At 44.5% G+C, this 21,316-nt stretch overlaps 2 protein-coding genes across 16 annotated transcripts in view; both read right to left on the reverse strand.

Annotated features, from left to right (window-relative positions):
* strip2 (striatin interacting protein 2) overlaps positions 1–14,108 on the reverse strand; it is a 99,162-nt gene extending 85,054 nt beyond the window's left edge. Inside the window, exon 1 of the mRNA XM_070897222.1 lies at positions 14,021–14,108. The gene's annotated coding sequence lies outside the window, so the exon portion shown is untranslated. The remainder of the gene's footprint in view (positions 1–14,020) is intronic.
* LOC139278448 (putative adenosylhomocysteinase 3) overlaps positions 12,252–21,316 on the reverse strand; it is a 91,086-nt gene continuing 82,021 nt past the window's right edge. For 10 of the 15 annotated variants that reach the window (XM_070897226.1, XM_070897228.1, XM_070897224.1 and 7 more), the window contains 3 exons: positions 16,412–16,490; positions 14,922–15,042; positions 12,252–14,128 (listed from right to left, as the gene is read on the reverse strand). In XM_070897226.1, coding sequence (XP_070753327.1) covers positions 14,122–14,128; positions 14,922–15,042; positions 16,412–16,490 — 207 coding nt within the window. In that variant the 3' untranslated portion in view covers positions 12,252–14,121. Of the gene's footprint in view, positions 14,129–14,917; positions 15,043–16,411; positions 16,491–21,316 lie in introns of those variants that run through there. The other 5 variants (XM_070897234.1, XM_070897236.1, XM_070897233.1 and 2 more) reach the window with 1 other exon arrangement.

Below are 21,316 nucleotides of genomic sequence, written 5' to 3' on the forward strand. Positions count from 1 at the left end.
AATCAATAATAATGACTTGGATGAAGGGACCGAGTGTAATGTAGCCAAGATTGTTGATGATACAAAGATGGGTGGGAAAGCAAATTGTGAGGAGGGCACAAGAAATCTGCAAAGGGATTTAGACAGGCTAAGTGAGTGGGCAAAAATTTGGCAGTTGGAGTATAATGTTGAAAAATGTGAGGTTGTCCACTTTGGCAGAAAAATAGAAAAGCAAATTATAATTTAAATGGAGAAAAATTGCAAAGTGCTGCAGTAAAGAGGGACCTGGGGGTCCTTGTGCATGAAACACAAAAAGTTAGTATGCAGGTACAGCAAGTAATCAGGAAGGTAAATGGAATGGAATGGCAAGGGAGATGGAGTATAAAAGCAGAGAAGTCCTGCTACAACTGTACAGGGTATTGGTGTGGCCACACCTGGAGTACTGTGTACAGTTTTAGTCTCCATATTCTTGCATTGGAGGCTCTTCAGAGAAGGTTCACTAGGTTGATTCCGGTGATGAGGGGTTTGGCTGAAGATAGGTTGAGCCTATATTCATTAGAGTTCAGAAGAATGAGGTGTGATTTTATCGAAACATGTATAACGAGGGGGCTCGACAAGGTGGATGCAGAGAGGATATTTCGATTCATAGGGGAAACTAAAAGTCGGAGGTGTAATTTCAGAATAAGAGACCGCCCATTTAAAACTGAGATGAGGAGGAATTTCTTCTCTGAGGGTTGTAAATCTGTGGAATTCTCTTCCCCAGGGAGCAGTGGAGGCTGGGTCATGGAATATATTTAAGGCAGAGATAGTCAGATCTTTGAGCGATAAGGGAATAAAGGTTTATGGGCAGCGGGAAGGGAAGTGGAGCTGAGTCCATGATCAAATCAGCCATGATCTTATTAAATGGCGAAGCAGGCTCGAGGAGCCAATGGCCGACTCCTGCTCCTATTTCTTATGCTTTTATGTAAAAAGCTGTTGAGGCAGGGGCTCAATTGCTAATTTCAAAACTGAGATTAATAGACTTTTGTTAGTCAAGGGTCTGAAGGTTTACAGAACCAAGGCATTCAGATGAAGATAAGATACAGATCAGCCATAATCTAATTGAATGGCAGAAGAGGCTCAAGGGATGAATGGCCTACTTCTGTTCCAACTTTCCACCATCACCTCAGCCCAAATTTGGCTTTGGGCTGTGTTTAATGTCCACTATTTAGATTGCTCAGTGCCTGCGTCACTGGATGGAGCCTGCATGGTGCAAGCTCTGCCCATTTGTATCTGAATTTTGCACCCGGGTTGTACAATCAGCGTAGAATCCTGTTTCGCATTTTTAAGTAGGTTTATGGCTGTTTCAGGTGGGTAGGCCCCTCGCCCCTTTCCAGGGTGAATATTGGCCTGGATTTTATGGTCAATGGCGTAATTAAGTATTATGCCACCAGCAACCGAACGGAATGCAGTTTTACCTGATGGAGACTCTCCTTCGAGAAGTTGCTGACAAACACTGCATAGTAGAGGGCAGCGCAGTGGCCCATGGATCCCAGGGGCGCACCATGTGCGGAAGTGTACCTAGGATCATGCGTGCCGGTGATGTAATCAGGAAACAGAAGGTCGCTCTTTCAGCTCATCCAATATGACGTTGAAATAAAATATCAACCAGGAAAAGAAATATACCTAGCAGACGCCCTCTCACGCGCACAACTCAAAATCGTGGAGCGATCACCAAATGAAATTGCAGCGGAATGCATTCACGTGCTGAACTTTCTCCCACTCTCCAAATAAGGACTGACTAACATACAACATGCAACTGCAAGCGACTCCACACTACAACTATGCATACAACAAATCACAACGGGATGACCAGGACGTGGTCGGAGGAAGGGAGGATTGCGCGTGAGAGGGCGTCTGCCCAAACCTGTTTTTGAAGTTGGTCGAAGGCACACCACCACTGAGATCGCTGGCGGTCGCTTGGAGCAATTGAGTGGTCCGCTACGAGAGCGGGAGAGTCCGCGATGAGAGCAGGAGAGTCAGAGTTCAAGAGGTCAGCGAGTAGGTCGGGAGTTTGGAGGTCGAAAGGTCAGGAGTTCGGAGGCCGAGAGGCCACAGAGGTCGGTGAGTTCAGGAGGCCACAGAGGTCGGTGTGGTGAGTTGGTGAGTAGCTCTCTTTTCTCTATTGCTTTTTAAGTAGATTTTTAACTAGAGGGATGGCAGCGCAACTCAGCCCCGTTGAGTGCACATCCTGCGGCATGTGGGAAGTCCTGGATGCTTCGCGGAGTCTAGACAACCTTGTGTGCAGGAATGTCTCCAGCTTCAACTGCTCGAGCTCAGTGTTTCGGACCTGGAGCAGCGGGTGGAGTCAGTAAGATGCATTGGCGAGGCTGAGAATTACGTGGATAGCACGTTTCAGGAGGTGGTCACCCTGCAGCTTAAAGGTGTGCAGGGGGAGGGGAAGTGGGTGACCACCAGACGTAGTAAGTGTGCTAGGCAGGCAGCGTAGGAGTCCCCCTGTGGGTCCATCTTGCTTTCGAACCAATATTCAATTCTGAGTATCGGTAAAGATGATGGTGCCTCTGGGGAGTGCAGCCAGAGCCAATTCCAAGGCACCACGGGAGGCTCAGCTGCACAGCGGAGGGGAGGGATCAAGAACAAAAAAGCCCTAGTGATAGGGGTTTCTATAGTTAGGGGAACAGACAGACGTTTCTGCAGTCATAGATGTGCCTCCCTGTTGCCAGGGTCAAGGATGTCAAAGAGCAGACGCAAGGCATCCTGGGGGGAGGGGGGGTAAACAGCTAGAGGTCATGGTCCATAATCAGGACCGACATAGGTAACATGAGGGATGAGGTCCTACAGGAAGAAAAGTAAAGGGTAGGACCTCAAAGTTAGTAATCTCCGGGTTACTACCGGTGCCATGTGCTAATGAGTATAAGAATAGAAGGATAGAGAGGATGAACACATGGCTGGAAAATTGGTGTAGGAGGGAGGGCTTTAAATTCTTGAGGCATTGGGACCGCTTCTGGGGGAGATGGGACCTGTACAAATCAGACTGGTTGCACCTCAACAGTGCCGGGACCAATATCCTCCGGGGGAATTTTGCTGGTGCTATTGGGGAGAGTTTAAACTAGCTTGGCAGGGGAATGGGAACCCGAGAACGAATTCAAAAGGGAAGGAAGTAACGCAGAAGTTGGATAGTAAGAATCTAGAAAGCGAATCTGTAAGTCAGAGGAAACAGGGCTTAGTATGTAGTAAGCAAGGAGGTCTTCTTGTGCTAAATGGTATATACTTTAATGCAAGGAGTATAGCGAATAAGGTGGATGAGCTAAGAGCACAGGTAGACACTTGGGAGTATGACATTATAGTCATTACAGAGACATGGCTGAAAGAGGGGCAGGTTTGGCAGATCAATATTCCTGGCTACAGGATTTTTAGACAAGATAGAGGGGGATAAAAAGGGGTGGAGGGTTGTGGTACTGATTAAAGAAACTATTACAGCGGTGAGGAGGGATGATACATTAGAGGGGTCATCAACTGAGGCCATATGGGTCAAATTGAAAAATAAAAAATGGGGCAATCACACTGCTGGGAGTGTATTACAGACCCCCACACAGTGGGAGGGAGATAGAGGAGCAAATATGTAGACAAATTGCTGTGAAATCTAAAAACCATAGGGTAGTAATAGTAGGGGATTTTAACTATCCAAATATTGATTGGGACAAATTTAGTGTGAAGGGTATAGAGGGTGCGGAATTCTTTAAAAAAAGTTCTCTTGAATGCATTTTCGTCAGTATGTAGCAAGCCCAACACGAGAGGGGGTGGTCTTGGATTTAGTTTTGGGGAATGAAGCTGGGCAGGTTGAAGGGGTATTAGTGGGAGAGCATTTGGGTGCCGAGACCATGATTCAAGTTGGTTATGGATAAGGACAAGAATAGGCCTGGAATAAAAGTTTTGAATTGGGAAAAAGCTAATTTTGCTAAGTTAAGGAGTGATCAGGCCATAGTGGACTGGAAACAGCCAGTATTGGCACAGTGGGAGGCATTCAAGGAGGAGATCCGAAAGGTTTAGGCCAAACATGTGCCCTTAAAGAAAAAGGCTGGGAAAAATAATTCTAGAGCCCCCAGGATGTCTAGGCACTTACAGGGGAGGATTAAGAAAAAAAGGGGTGCTTGTGTCACATATCAACGGCTAAATACTTTAGAATCTTTTGAGGAATATAGAAAGTTAAGAGGCAAAATTAAAAAGGATACTAGGAATGCTAAGAGAGAGCAGGAGAAATTCTTGGCCAATAAAATTAAGGAAAACCCCAAGATGTTCTATAAATATATTAAGAGTGAGAAGGTAACTGAAGAAAGGGTAGGGCCTATTAGAGACCATGAGGGTAATCTTTGTGTGGAAGTGGAAGATTCTTAGGGTTCTTAACGAATACTTTGCATCTGTTTTCACAAAGGAAAGAGGTAATGCTATAGAGGAGGTGTGTGATATTCTGGATGAAATAAATATAGTGAGAGGAAGTATTAAGGGGTTTAGCACCTTTGAAAGTAGATAAGTCCCCAGGCCCGGATGAAATGCATCCCAGGTTGTTGAGCGAAGTAAAAGAGGAAATAACAGAGGCCTTGACCATCATTTTCCAGTCCTCTCTGGATATGGGAATTGCGCCGGGAGATTGTAGGATTGTAGTACTCTTGATTAAGAAGGGAAAAAGGGATAGGCTGAGTAATTACAGGCCTGTCAGCCTAAAGTCAGGGGTGGGAAAATTGGAAAAAATCCTGAAAGACAGGATAAATCTGCATTTGGATAGGCAAGGATTAATTAGGAACAGTCAGCACGGATTTGTTAAGGGAAGATTGTGTTTGACTAAGCTGATTGAATTTTTTGAGGAGGTAACCAAGAGGGTCGATGAGGGTAGTGCGTACGATGTAGTATATATGGACTTTAGCAAGGCTTTTGATAAGGTCCTGCATGGTGGACAGGTCATGAAGGTTAAAGCCCGTGGGATCCAGGGCAAAGTGGCAAGCTGGATCGAAAATTGGCTTGGAGATAGGAAGCAAAGGGTAATGATTGATGGATGTTTGTGTGACTGGAAGAATGTTTCCAGTGGGATTCCGCAGGGCTCAGTACTGGGTCCCTTGCTTTTTGTGATATATATCAATGATTTAGATTTGAATATAGGGAGTATGATTAAGAAGTTTGCAGACGACATTAAAATGTGTGGTTGATAATGAAGAAGAAAGTCATGGGCTGCAGGAGGATATCAATCTACTGGTCAGGTGGGCAGAGCAGTGGCAAATAGAATTTAATTTAGTGAAATGTGAGGTGATGCACTTTGGGAGGGCTAATAAGGAAAGGGTATACACATTAAGCGGTAGGCCACTTAATAGTGTAGATGAACAAAGGGACCTTGGAGTGCTTGTCCACAGATCCCTGAAAGTAGCAGGCCAGGTGGATAAGGTGGTTAAGGCGGCATACGGAATGCTTGCCTTTATTGGCCAAGGCATAGAATATAAGAGCAGGGAGGTTATGCTTAAATTGTATAATACTTTGGTTAGGTCACAGCTGGAGTACTGCGTGCAGTTCTGGTCACCGTATTATAGGAAGGACGTGATTGCACTAAAGAGGGTGCAGAGGAGATTTACTAGGATGCTGCCTGGAATGGAGAATTTTAGTTTATGAGGACAGATAGGCTGGGTTTGTTCTCATTGGAACAGAGGAGGTTGAGAGGAGACCTCATCGAGGTGTACAAAATATTGAGGGGCCTGGACATAGTGGATTGTAAGGGTCTATTTCCATTGGTGGAGGGGGCCATTACAAGGGGGCATAGTTTTAAGGTGGTTGGTGGAAGGTTTAGAGGGTTGTGGGGATCTGGAACTCGCTGCCTGGAAGAGTGGTGGATGCAGAAACCCTCACTACTTTTAAGAGATGATTGGATGGGCACTTAATGTGCAGCAGCCTGCAGGGTTATGGACCTAGAGCTGGTAATTGGGATTAGACGGGATGATCTTTTGTTGGACGGAGCAGATATAATGGCAAGTACTGCAGGGAATAGAATACGGCCAGGGTGATCTGGACTACTTTCGATCGCCTGGATGGGTCGGAGAGAAATTTTCCCAGATTTTTTCCTCCCTAAATTGGCCTGGGTTTTTAATCTGGTTTTTGCCTCTCCCAGGAGATCACATGGCTCCGGTTGGAGCGGAGTCTATGTTTTTAGTATAAGGGGTGCTGCAGTGGTGTGGGCGGACTGGTTGGGCTGGGTACTCTTTGCCTTTCTGTCATTGTTCATGGGTTTGTATGTAACCTTTGTCGCCCGGCGCAGATACGATGGGCTGAAATGGCCTCCTTCTCTGCTGTAAATGTCTTTGTTTCTAAATGACATGAATGCCCGCCTGAAACACATGCATACTTCAAAGTTCGTGACGACCTCACAACACAGGATGGCATCGTCTTCAAAGGCTATCGCTGTGTCATACCAAAAATCCTGAGATCCGACATTTGTCAGCGACTTCATGCTGCTCACACTGGTGTCGAGAGCACTCTTCGACATGCCAGAGAATCTGTTTACTGGCCAGGACTGAACAGTGACTAAAAGACATTAAAGTGTGAAACATGTAACACCTATCAATCAAGCCAACTAAAAGAGCCATGACCTCCCTCAGAGGCCGTGGGAAAAGATTGGTTGTGACATATTCACACTCGATGGCCAAGATTACTAATGCAGTGAACTACCACTCGGACTATTTCGAGATAGACAATTTGCATGGAAAAAAAGATGCCAGTGTTATCAAATACCTCAAGAAACACTTCTCCAACCACGGTATTTCAGACATGATTCAATTCGACAATGAACCTCCTTTCAACTGACAACAGTTCACAAACTTTGCCACAAAATATGGATTCGATCACACAACAAGCTTACCAGAATATCCATAAAGCAACAGAAAGGTTGAGAACGCGGTTAAGCTTGCAAAGTGTTTAATCAAGACGACAAAGATAGACTGTGGTGATTTCCACATGAACCTTCTCATCTGGCAAACACAGCAACTGAAGGCCTTGATAGTTCGGCAGCATAACATTTACTTGGTTTCCGTACAAAGACAAATATACCAATCGCAAATGAACTACTCAAACTAAGAATCGTATAGGACATCAACATCAACAAAGAAAAGAACCTTGCCAAACAAGCACACTACTACAACAGAGGTGCTACAGGTGGTCATGTATGTATGCTTGGGGTTACTAGCCATCAGGTGGCGCGACTGTCGGAGGTCTTTGGGCTGTACGCACGGGTGCGCAGCCCAGGTATAAAAGGCAAGCCATCATGTAATGCAATCACTTTGGGCCCTAATAAAGCAGAGCCAGGTTTGTACCGGTTTTAATTTACAGTATTCAGTCTATCGAGTTATTAGATACATAACATTTGGCGACGAGGTAACTTAAGAACCTTCGCATGCAAAAATGAGCACAATTGGAATTCTGGAGAGGAGGGAGAGGACGGGTCAGATTTTGTAGCTCGCCTGGACCAGTGGCAAACAAAATGGAGAAACCCACTGATGCAGTTAGGCGCAGGGCGGTCTTCCTCACGGTTCGAAAATCTATGGACTCTCAGAATCTTCTCTCGCCTGCAAGTCCAACAGACAAGGACTATGAGGAATTGTGTGCTCTGGTACGTGACCATCTCAAACTAGAAGGTGGCATCACCATCTCACGATATCGATTCTACAAGCACGTTCGTTCTGAGGGCCAGGATGTGTCGGAATTCGTTGCCGACCTAAGAAGCCTAGCTGGACCGTGTAAGTTCAAAAATGCGTTGGGAGACCTGCTGTGGGACTTCTTCGTAATCGGCATCAACCACGAGGTGATCCTGCATAAGCTACTGGCGGCGGAAACGCTGGACTTGAGCAAGGCCATCACGAATGCCCAGGCATGCATGACGACGGACAAACACTTAAAGCAGATATCATCGGAAAATTGGAACTCGGCAAGTAATGTAAACAAGATTGTATCGTCGTTTGGCAGAGCCTACTCGACTGCGTATGCGAAACCTGTGGCTGCTCAAAATCCACCAATGGAATGAATCCAATTTCATCGTGTTGGCGTTGTGGGGGCAATCATCGGCCTCATCAGTGTCAATTTAAACAGTACATTTGTAAAGGCTGTTTGAGACGGGGGCATCTCTGGCGCATGTGTCCGCAACTGAGCAAGCATGCTGCGACACACCACATAGAAGATGATGACCAGTATAGTGCGGATCCGGATATGAAACCCGAGATACCAGAGGAGGAAGTGTATGGTCTGTATTCGTTCCTAACAAAGAGCCAACCGATAATGATTAATGTGAAACTTAACCGTGTGCCGGTACCGATGGAATTGGACACGGGTGCGAGTCAATCAATAATAAGCCAGAGAACATTCGACAAGCTGTGGGATACTAAGGCTGTGAAGCCTAAGCTGAGTCCAGTCAATGGCAAGTTGCGTATGTACACTAAAGAACTCATAACGGTGATTGGCAGTGTAGTTGTCAAGGTGTCATATGATGGTGCGTTTCATGATTTACTGTTATGGATTGTTCCAGGCCAAGGTTACTGCGGCACTTTCGTTCGACACATCGGGTTCCTTTCAGGCGTCAGCTGGCAATATTTACAGTATATCTCAGCATGTACAGTAGTCACCTCAAGTCACTGGAAAAATACCACCAACGATGCCTCTGCAAGATCCTACAAATCCCCTGGAAGGACAGACGCACCAACATTAGCGTCCACGACCAGGCCAACATCCCCAGCATTGAAGCACTGACCACACTCGATCAGCTCTGCTGGGCAGGCCACATCGTTTGCATGCCAGACACGAGACTCCCAAAGCAAGCGCTGTACTCCGAAATCCTTCGCGGCAAACGAGCCAAAGGTGGGCAGAGGAAACGTCACAGGGACACCCTCAAAACCTCCCTGAAAAAGCGTAACATTCCCATTGACACCTGGGAGTCCCTGGCCAAAGACCGCCCTAAGTGGAGAAAGTGCACCCGGGAGGGCGCTGAGCACCTCGCGTCTCACCGCCGAGAGCATGCAGAAGTCAAGCGCAGGCAGCGGAAAGAGCGTGCGACAAACCTGTCCCACCCACCCTTTCCCTCAATGATTATCTGTCCCACCTGTGACAGACTGTGGTTCTCATATTGGATTGTTCAGCCACCTAAGGACTCATTTTAAGAGTGGAAGCAAGTCTTCCTTGATTCCAAGAGACTGCCTATACAAAAAGCAAAATGATGCATCTGCTGGAAATCTGCAAACAAAAACTGAAAAATAAGCTGGAAACACTCGGGTCAGGCAGCATCTGTGTAGAAACAGGAGTCCGTCGACATTTCAGGTCTGAAGACCCTTTTTCAAAATCGTCCACACTATTTCTGCCTCCCCACTGGACAGCCATCAGCCATTTACCCTTCGAAATCCAGGGGTGCCAAGGACACTTGTGGTTCTGGTGTGATATGAATCAGCAAATTCAGCACAGAGTGGGGTTCAAACCTGATACTTTGCTTATCTGACTTACTGGGCTACTCATCAGATAAATTCAGACAGGTGCAAAGAGTGGAGGGAGCAGATAATGAATGATGGAGAGGATGGAGGAAGTGGAGTGTATATAAAGTGGAGTGTGTGGGGAGTTGTCACAACTTCGAAGTTGTAATCTGTACATGTATTTGTGTGTTAGCTACCCCTCAACATATTTTATACTTTTACAATGCTAATTCATGGCAGCCTCGGAACAAGAGAGATTTTAGTGCTAATGGTCTTCTGATGTGAGGAAAGCATCATGAACAGCTCACAATGCCCATGGCTGTCACAATGGTCTACCTTCGAAAGTGAGCCTTTCACACATCGCTAGACTCATCCTCCTGAGAAAGTCATATAAAGGACGATCTCCCATTAAAATGTTTTATGATAACCCATCCAGCATGCCTGCAAGAGGGCCAGTTAATTTATTTTCTTACAGATCGGAAAATATTTGTGGCTGGCACGTGGTAAATCTTCTACGTTATTTTTCCTGGGGTTGCACAGATCAGTAACCTACCAAAGGCTGGTCAACATTTCACTGAAATGTTCTTTCTTCAAATTTTTTTCCAAGAATATTTTTCAAACCAGACCCCAATTTCTTTGTCAACCACCAGAATTATTGATGCACTTAGGAGGTGCTGTAATTTGGATGAGACATTAAACCAGATCTGCCCTCTCGGGTCGATGTAAAGATCCCATGGCACTATTTTGAAGAGCAGGGGTTCTTCCCAAGTGTCCTGGCCAATATTTATCCCTCAACCAACATCACTAAAAACAGATTATCTGGTCACTATCACATTGGAGTTCATGGGAGGTAGCTGTATGCTAATTGCCCTACATTACAAGTGACTACACTTCAAAAGTACTTCATTGGCTATAAAGTTCTTTGGAACTTCCCACGGTCGTGAAAGGCGCCATATAAATGCAAGTTCTCCATTTTAAAAATGTTTTATGCAAGCACTGCTTTAAAGAAGTCAATTCAGTGGCAGATGGCTGTGTCCGATATTGTCAAATCCGCTACTTGTCCGAACAGGTCATTGGGTCTGCCACCATTGGCCAGTACCGTAAATACCAAGATATTTATGGGGAAAAATGGGTTTCCTGAATACAGCCATCTCCATGTGGTCCTAACTGAACTGTCTGCGATCTTGCCCTGATGCTAATGCTGCGCCCACTCACTCAGTGTGGTACCTTGCCACGAGACTTCTGGCACCATCTGGATCTGCTCAGGTCTTTCCACCCAGCACCAAAAGGCTCTGAACGGACTCGTTTCCCCCATCCCTCAAGGCTGAATCGGAGATGAAATAAGCAGGCCCGCGCTCATTTATTATCCATCCGCTTTCCCACTCGCCATATTGGGGCAGCCTCAGTGCACTCTTTCAAATTCCTGGGATTGTCAAGGTCCCCAGAGATTTCACTCCTAGATTGTAACTCCCAAGCGGGAAGAGCTAGTATCGACAGTGCCCATCAGCATCATGATGGGAGCCTGAAGCCCCCTGAAAGAGTTTAGTTGTGTGATTCAAACAACAAACAAACTGCCGTTCAAAATTTCTACTTTCATCAGCTACAATTCTACAGTGAGTTGTGGCTTTGAACCGGAAAGATCATCTCCCAGTCAATCTCCACACAGGTTGAATCGGTAGCCAATTAGGTTTTCTACTGAATTGATAGGCCAATGTTGTTACAAGGAAAAAAAAAGTTTAAAGTTCTTGAAAAGGTTAATAAAAGACAAAGCACTTCAGAGCTGTAGGATTGATATTTTTAAACTTGTTCTCAAGCTTCTTTTCTATTGTATACCTTTCCTGGGCCTCTGCATTTGGCCATCAGGTGTGCCATGAATTAACTTGTCTCCTCCTGTTTCTACTTGGCAGGAGTCAAAAGGTAAAGATGGCAAAGGGATCACAAGCTGATGGTTACTCTTAATTGGAAATTAGTGCAAGTCAGCAGTGTGTACACATTGTAAGACAATGAAAACATGCATGGTCAAGGAGGTAGGTTTTGAGGAGGCTTTTGGAAAGGAGAGGAAGCAAGGCAGAGGGATTTTAAAGGCAGCATGCAAGAATGTGGGCCAAAATGGGTAAAGGCTTTGCCAATGAAGGTGGAGTGGATAGGGTTGCAAAGGAAGCCAGAGTTGGAAGAGTAAAGGACATTTGCATTTAGGGTTGGAGGATGTTGCAGAGGTGGGAAAGGCAAGGACATAGAGAGATTTGTAAACAAGGACAAAGGTTCTGAAATCAATGCATTGCAGGTGGGAAAATGAGGAATCAATGAAGGTTGGTGAGGACAGGGGTAAAAGGAAAGTGGGAATTAGAGGGGGATAGGGTGTGAGCACAGGAATTTTGGACTTAAAGGCCAAGTGAAAATTTGGAAAGATTCAGCCTCTTCGTGTCTGGTTTTGATTTTTGAAATTTTCAGGCCCTCTACTCAAATCTGTCCTATCAATCGTAGGTCATGAACTGAAGCCTCATTGGAGCTTTAAATCTTTAATTCACGCCTCATCAGACTTGCTCTTGAAGAGTTTGGAAAGCCGCAGCAGGTCACTGCTGGGGATAGAGAAAGCTGCCCCCTGCACTGCACTTCTGGTGGGTAGGCCAGAGACTGTACTCCGAAGGAGGTGTCCATGGGTTGGTCCGTCTGACAGACACAGGGAGGGATGACGAGGAGGAAAGAAAAGTGAAATGTTTTTGGAGAACAAAATATGGCTCATTGGAAAATGAATGAAGTGCAACTGGAAAAAGTACTGGTAGAAAACACTTTAAGTTTATCAACACTTTATTTGGGTTTTTGATTACAGATTCATTATTGCTCATCTATTATAATACTTGACCATTAATACAGTACTTAAAATAGTTACCTCAATTTTAAAACTCAGTTTGTGCAGGTAAACAGGTGATTTATTTTCTTTTAAAAGTTGATTCTTCTGCTCTCTGAAGCAGGTTGCTGGTGTCCTTTTTTCCTCAAACTTTTATTTGTTACATATAATAATAATTATTACATTCCCTGTCACCCCTTCCCCACAATAAAAATTCAAAATCATAAACCACTAAAACTGATAGATTTGCATACAACCATCAGTTTGTGGGGAAAAAACAAATATAGCAGCTTGCAGAAATGCATAGGGTCAAGATATTTGTTGGAATTCCAAAACAGATGTGGTAACATGTTTTAAATAAAACAGCACTTGCTTAACTTATATTGATACATATTTCTGACAAATAATTAGACTGGTAGTCATTGATAGGGCACGTGATTTGTCACAGAGTATAAAAAAGAAAAACGTTAAACGGGCACGGGAATGGGGCAATGTGCATAGCTCGATCAGAGAGCTGGCACAGACGCAATGGGCCAAACAACCTTCATTGGTGCTGTTAAAATCTGATTCTAACCAGTGATAAATCCTGCAACATTACTCCATTTATTGCCCGGACAGGGGACTTGCTGCATTACAACTTGCATGGAAGTCCCAAAATCAGTGAAAATGCTGGTTTGAGAGAGAGGACAAATCACAAGCCCTAGCCATCAGCTAACAGTTTGTAACAGTTAGTACCATTTGAAGGTTCTGAAGTATGTGTGGGGTTGCGGGGGGGGGGGGGGGGGGAGGGGGTAGGAATAAGTTAGATCAAATACACGCTGGCATAAAACACCATTTCCTGGTGTTCCACAATATAAACCCAAACAAATGCAAGTTTTCCTTTTAAAACAGCCGATAATTCCCCATCTCCATTTAAGAACTGCCGAGCCAAAATGCAACTTTATTCTACTTGCATGTTGAATCCAGTCACAGAATAATCATACAGTTCACTTAAAAACCAAAGGAGAAATAAAGGTGGGTGAAAGGTTTGCAGATTTACCTGTGCAACATCCGGTGACCTCATTCGTCCCGCAAACTGTTCTCAGCTTCACACGCTCCACCGACTCAAAGCTCGTGCCCCAGCTGAGGGCAGAAGCAGCTCATGCACGCAAGAGGCAAGGCCAAGTGTCAAACAGTACCAGGGACTTGAGCCAAGAACAGCAGCGCCGTAAAGAAGGAATTTTAAGTGCTATGCTACCCGACCAGGCACACACCTAGTCTGCTAGACCTGATTTTTAAAAAATATTTCAAAAAACAGAACATAAATGACACGAGTTATAGTTTGCGAGTGCTCCAGGTTCATACTGCTAGGTTTTGTCTTTAAAAAAATCTTGAGGAATTCCATAATGATATTCTAAATGTGAAGTATTTAACCATTTCTTTACTTTACCTTTTTACTCAACAAAATACAAATTAAAAAAAACAAAAAAAAGACTGGAATATGTGCACCTTAAAACTTTTAAAAACAGCCGACGGTTTGATTCTTTGTTTCCATTGTTTCTTTTCCACGGTTAACAGCTAAGATGTTACTATTTATTTATTTTAAAACACTACAGCAATAGAAGAAAAAAAAATCACATTAAACAGAAACACCTTTTTCATCTTCTAGTGCGGTAAAAACCGTCTGCTGGGATTATACACATTCTATTTAAATAAATAAATGACTAAATACCTAAAACTACTTAATCAAGGCCAGCTCTAAATCGGAGGTTTTGATCCTGTGCAGTAGTGATGAAAGGCTCCTCCTCCTCTTTGTTGCTTGTGGTTTTGCATTTAATACCTAAGACAATAAACAATGCATCAGTAATGCTTTACTCAGTTGCTGTCCTTACTGCAATGTGGAAGAGAGGAGTCAGCCCTACACAAAGTTCTTCACCCCAATTTTAATCTTTGCAGATCTTCTGGAGTTACAGACTGAATCTTTCCTTTCCCCATTCTTTCTCATTTTGTTTTCTCCAACAACTCTGCCCTATTCAGTTTCAATGGTGTAGTTGTACTGGATTTCAGAACATTTCATCAGGTAGTCTAAAACTAGTGTTCCTCTGCAACAAACTCAAGCTGTGTATGACCTGGAGGTGCTTGCTGGAGCACTGCAGGAGACGTACTCTGTGCAAGACCCATGCTGTATCTGACCAGGTTGTGCTTTATAGTGTAGAGGGAACTTTACTCTCAATCTAACCTGTGCTATCTATCTGGCCATAGAGTGTTTGATGCTGGCTCAGGTGCACAAATGAGCCATTTCACACCTTGATAAATGCAAAAAAATGTCAGCAAATTTTGTCGCCATTGTGTATATAATTTATAATCAGAAAATACATGGCATAATCACCTCACAAACAGGTTACACTTGTTACCCGCCATCAGATCTGAAACTTAACCGTCTTTGTTTCTTTCAGGTGTTGTGCATTTCCAGTTTCTCTCAATGACTTTATAAACAACTTGTTTCAACCGCAGCTCGAGTCAGAATTTCCAGACAATCCCTCGCCCCACCATTAAATTCAAGCCGCCCATCAATAGTTGAACTTGCCATACCCGAAAAATTGTAGTTTGCACTGGGTTTTTTTGCCTCTTACCGGTAATAGTTTGGCTTGAAAGGCCCGTTCTTGTTCAAACCCAGGTATTTTGCCTGCTCGTCCGAGAGTTCTGTGAGATGTGCGTCGAATGTGGGCAAGTGAAGACTTGCTACATATTCATCTGAAAAACACGAGTAAACCATACATTTAGCAGCAGCAATCCCATAAAACAAATAGAATGGAACATTTTGAAAAATAACTTTTTCTTAAAATCAAAATAAGTTTGAAATGTTTTAATAACTTCGAGGGACAGCAGCCCAGTAACAGTTCAGTCCAAAGTTACTCAACTGCCAACTGACCCATAGAGATCAAATATTGAATGGTTGTGGTTGACCTGTGGAATAACGAGTGACAAATCTCAGCGGACAAGCTCCTGATATTAGCCTCGTCTCTGGTGTGTGCGTGTGTGTGTGTGTCAAGCAATTTCCAAATAAGGATGAATAAATAAAGTAAGAGAATCCATCTCATTCTGCTCTTGCACAATCAATGGGCAGTTACAGAGCAGCAGAAGCTGGTGACCAGGCACCCCCTCCCCACTCTCCTACCTGGGGCGCAATGTACGGAGAACTAAAAAGGGATTTATTTTGCTTGGGGCCAATAAATTGAATGAAAGGAGGAAAGAAAGACTTGCACTTATATAGCGCCTTTCATGACCACCGCAAGCCTCAAAGCGCTCTTCAGGCAATTAAGTAATTTTGGAGCGTAGTTATTGTTGTAATGTAGGAAACGCGACAGCCAATTTGCGGTCAGCAAGCTCCCACAAACTGCAATTTGATAACGGCCGGATAATCTGTTTTTGTTATGTTGATTGAGGGATAAATATTGACCAGGACACCAGGAATAACTCCCCTGCTCTTCTTCAAAATAGTGCCATGGGATATTTTACATCCACCCAAGAGAGAGCAGATGGGGCCTCAGTTTTAATGTCTCATCCGAAAGACGGCACCTCCGACAATGCAGCACTCCCTCAGTACTGCACTGGAGCGTCAGCCTAGATTTTTGTGCTCAATTCTCTGGAGTGGGACTTGAACCGACAACCTTCTGACTCCAAGGCAAGAGTGGCAGACCTCTGCATAGCACGTAGAGATTTCACAAACATATTATTTCTTGGCTATATGGAGTTCACTTTTTCTTGATTCTCTTTCATCAGATTATTTTAATATACAAGTCACTCAAAGCTATGGAATTTTTGGATTCATAGGATTATTCAGGATATATGGCATAGAAACAGGCCATTCGACCCAACCAGTCCATGCCGGCATTTATGCTTCACTTGAACCTCCTCCAGTCTTTCCTCATCTAACTATCAGCATAACCCTCTATTTCCTTCTCCCTCATACACTTATCTAGCCTCTCCTCACATGCATCTGTACTATTTGCCTCAACTACTCCCTGTGGTAGCGAGTTCCACATTCTCACCACCCTAGAACTGTTGAGCCACTTTAACAGCATGGAGTGCAGCAAATGTGTGAACACTTTCTGGGACTTACCCATCTTCTTAGGAAGCAAGTAGACGTCTTGTTTGTACCGTCCCTCTGGGGCATTGTACAGCTCTATCATTGCCAGTGCCTGAGGACAACAAAGGAAATGTTCATTTCCACAGTTTGCACAAACAGTGAAAATACAGGTATAACAAATGTGACTTGGCACCAAACTTACCTGATCGCAACCAGATGCCTCAGTGCCACTTTGGTTACAGGAATGGGGAAGAAATTGGCCAGGGTCCCCGAATACTATTTAGACAAGTGTGTTCGTTGACATCGGGCAAGAACAGGATTGGGCTCGGTTACAATCCCTTCCCCTCCTCCTCCCATGATCAAATAGCCTGTTCATCACCGAGCCTCACACAAAGAATGGGTGAAGTACTGGAGGGCTGCCATTGCTTACAGAACTGTACTTTAGCAAGAGTCAGCACCTGGGGAAGCAGCTTTCATTCAACTGCCAGTTAACAGCCACAGGAATTACAGCCTCGTGGTTTCTAGCAGCTCCTCCTGCTACATTGCTGTAAACGGCAACACTAGAAGAGTACTTCCTTCTGTAGTCTGGGGCAGAGGACCTTTCATTATTTAGCTATTGGCACAAAACACATGGGTATCAGTTACACTCAGGAAGCCCTTAACTGTCTAGCCTGGAAAATAAGAACAGAGCTGTGACTGCAATATCCAGTGTCTGAAGTAAATACTTAACCAGTTTCAACAATCAATATTTTCTCCAGCTACAACAAACAGCCCACAACACAAGTGTTGCATAAAGTACTGCAAAAATAAATGAAACCTAGAAAGGAAAACTCTTATTTTATGTCTTCTTCCCCATTCACAACCTAAGATACCAACTCATGCTGGGGTACAGTTGCTGGTAGCCCTCTTAAGCCCTCAACCCAGTAACCGTTCTTCACATATGAGTACTGACTGTGAGTGCCAGTAGGATATTTAATAGTGGAAGTGGTTATAGTCAAACCACATCCTACCCTCATCCAAGTGCAATTTTCAGCAGGGCTTTACTAGAAAACTAGAGTGCAACAAAGGTTCACCAGACTGATTTCTGGGATGGGGGGGGGGGGCAGGGGGGGATTGTCCTATGAAGAGAGATTGAGCAGACTAGGCCTATATTCTCTAGAGTTTTGAAGAATGAAACATCCAAAATTTTTACAGGGCTTGACAGCGTAGATGCAGGGAGAATGTTTCCCCTGGCTGGGGAGCCTAGAACCAGGGGTCACAATCTCAGAAAAAGGGGTCAGCCATTTAGGACTGAGATGAGGAGAAACTTCACTCAGAGGATGGTGAATCTTTGGCATTCTCTACCTGAAGGGCTGTGGAGGCTCAGTCTTTGAGTAGATTCAAGATAGAGGATAGTGGGATAGTGCAGGAAAGTGGAGTTGAGGTCGAAGATTTCATTGAATGGCAGAGCAGGCTCGAGGGGTCGAATGGCCTATTCCTGCTCCTATTTCTTATGTTCTTATGTAAAACGATCAGGAGCAATGTTTCCTGTAAGCTGTGCTTTGTTCTGTGCAGCCCATTTCTTTTAATGTGCAGGATCTTTAAATTTCTGTCCCTGCGCAGTGTTTACAGTGTAAAATCTGCTGAGCGGCCTGCGCAGCAGGACCTGTTCAGATTACTGAACAGATGTTCACACCTTAGCGGGAACAGTGACCGGGAGTGAAAACACATTGGATTTCTTCTCTCTAGCTCAGAGACATCGAAGCTAATTGTAGATTCCCTATTACCATCCCAGCTGAGATCAGCCAACACAGCACAGACCAGCGATTGAGCATGTGGTCCTTATAGCTTAGTAGCACAATGGACAGTGTATCTACTAACTGTGCTGGTGGCACAACTGCTATTGTGTGCCATCTTAGCACAATAAGAACCAGGTACAATGTGTAGACACATATGTATCAAGCATCATGCTGTGAATAATAGAAACATAGAAAATAGGTGCAGGAGTAGGCCATTCGGCCCTTCTAGCCTGCACCGCCATTCAATGAGTTCATGGCTGAACATGCAACTTCAGTACCCCATTCCTGCTTTCTCGCCATACCCCTTGATCCCCCGAGTAGTAAGGACTTCATCCAACTCCTTTTTGAATATATTTAGTGAATTGGCCTCAACAACTTTCTGTGGTAGAGAATTCCACAGGTTCACCACTCTCTGGGTGAAGAAGTTCCTCCGCATCTCAGTCCTAAATGGCTTACCCCTTATCCTTAGACTGTGTCCCCTGGTTCTGGACTTCCCCAACATTAGGAACATGCTTCCTGCATCTAACCTGTCTAACCCCATCAGAATTTTAAACGTTTCTATGAGGTCCCCTTTCATTCTTCTGAACTCCAGTGAATACAAGCCCAGTTGATCCAGTCTTTCTTGATAGGTCAGTCCCACCATCCCGGGAATCAGTCTAGTGAACCTTCGCTGCACTCCCTCAATAGCAAGAATGTCCTTCCTCAGGTTAGGAGACCAAAACTGTACACAATACTCCAGGTGTGGCCTCACCAAGGCCCTGTACAACTGTAGCAACACCTCCCTGCCCCTGTACTCAAATCCCCTCGCTATGAAGGCCAACATGCCATTTGCTTTCTTAACCGCCTGCTGTACCTGCATGCCAACCTTCAATGACTGATGTACCATGACACCCAGGTCTCTTTGCACCTCCCCTTTTCCTAATCTGTCACCATTCAGATAATAGTCTGTCTCTCTGTTTTTACCATCAAAGTGGATAACCTCACATTTATCCACATTATACTTCATCTGCCATGCATTTGGCCACTCACCTAACCTATCCAAGTCGCTCTGCAGCCTCATAGAATCCTCCTTGCAGCTCACACTGCCACCCAACTTAGTGTCATCCGCAAATTTGGAGATACTACATTTAATCCCCTCGTCTAAATCATTAATGTACAGTGTAAACAGCTGGGGCCCCAGCACAGAACCTTGCGGTACCCCACTAGTCACTGCCTGCCATTCTGAAAAGTCCCCATTTACTCCTACTCTTTGCTTCCTGTCTGACAACCAGTTCTCAATCCATGTCAGCACACTACCCCAATCCCATGTGCTTTAACTTTGCACATCAATCTCTTGTGTGGGACCTTGTCGAAAGCCTTCTGAAAGTCCAAATATACCACATCAACTGGTTCTCCCTTGTCCACTCTACTGGAATTTTTTGAGGAAGTTTCCAGAAGATTTGTCAAGCATGATTTCCCTTTCACAAATCCATGCTGACTTGGACCTATCATGTCACCTCTTTCCAAATGCACTGCTTTGACATCCTTAATAATTGATTCCATCATTTTACCCACTACCGATGTCAGGCTGACCGGTCTATAATTCCATGTTATCTCTCTCCCTCCCTCCTTTTTTAAAAAGTGGGGTTACATTGGCTACCCTCCACTCCATAGGAACTGATCCAGGGTCAATGGAATGTTGGAAAATGACTGTCAATGCATCCACTATTTTCAAGGCCACCTCCTTAAGTACTCTGGGATGCAGTCCATCAGGCCCTGGGGATTTATCGGCCTTCAATCCCATCAATTTCCCCAACACAATTTCCCGACTAATAAAGGATTTCCCTCAGTTCCTCCTCCTTACTAGACCCTCCGACCTCTTTTACATCCGGAAGGTTGTTTGTATCCTCCTTAGTGAATACCGAACCAAAGTACTTGTTCAATTGGTCCGCCATTTCTTTGTTCCCCGTTATGACTTCCCCTGATTCTGACTGCAGGGGACCTATGTTTGTCTTTACATATCTATAGATACTTTTGCAATCCGTCTTAATGTTCCCTGCAAGCTTCTTCTCGTACTCCATTTTCCCTGCCCTAATCAAACCCTTTGTCCTCCTCTGCCGAGTTCAAAATTTCTCCCAGTCCCCGGGTTCGCTGCTATTTCTGGACAATTTGTATGCCACTTCCTTGGCTTTAATACTATCCCTGATTTCCCTTGATAGCCACGGTTGAGCCACCTTCCCTTTTTTATTTTTACGCCAGACAGGAATGTACAATTGTTGTAGTTCATCCATGCGGTCTCTAAATGTCTGCCATTGCCCATCCACAGTCAACCCCTTAAGTATCATTCGCCAATCTATCCTAGCCAATTCACGCCTCATATCTTCAAAGTTAGCCTTCTTTAAGTTCTGGACCATGGTCTCTGAATTAACTGTTTCATTCTTCATCCTAATGCAGAATTCCACCATATTATGGTCACTCTTCCCCCAAGGGGCCTCGCACAACGAGATTGCTAATTAATCCTCTCTCATTACACAACACCCAGTCTAAGATGGCCTCCCCCCTAGTTGGTTCCTCGACATATTGGTCTAAAAAACCATCCCTTATGCATTCCAGGAAATCCTCCTCCACCGTATTGCTTCCAGTTTGGTTAACCCAATCTATGTGCATATTAAAGTCACCCATTATAACTGCTGCACCTTTATATTGCATGCACCCCTAATTTCCTGTTTGATGCCCTCCCCAACATCACTACTACTGTTTGGAGATCTGTACACAACTCCCACTAACGTTTTTTGCCCTTTGGTGTTCTGCAGCTCTACCCATATAGATGCCACATCATCCAAGCTAATGTCTTTCCTAACTATTGCCTTAATCTCCTCCTTAATCAGCAATGCTACCCCACCTCCTTTTCCTTTTATTCTATCTTTCCTGAATGTTGAATACCCCTGGATGTTGAGTTCCCAGCCCTGATCATCCTGGAGCCACGTCTCCGTAATCCCAATCACATCATATTTGTTAACATCTATTTGCACAGTTAATTCATCCACCTTATTGCGGATACTCCTTGCATTAAGACACAAAGCCTTCAGGCTTGTTTTTTTTTTTAAAAACACCCTTTGTCCTTTTAGAATTTTGCTGTACAATGGCCCTTTTTGTTCTTTGCCTTGGGTTTCTCTGCCCT

This window comes from Pristiophorus japonicus, chromosome 13 (genome assembly GCF_044704955.1).
Source record: "Pristiophorus japonicus isolate sPriJap1 chromosome 13, sPriJap1.hap1, whole genome shotgun sequence".
Taxonomy (NCBI): domain Eukaryota; kingdom Metazoa; phylum Chordata; class Chondrichthyes; family Pristiophoridae; genus Pristiophorus; species Pristiophorus japonicus.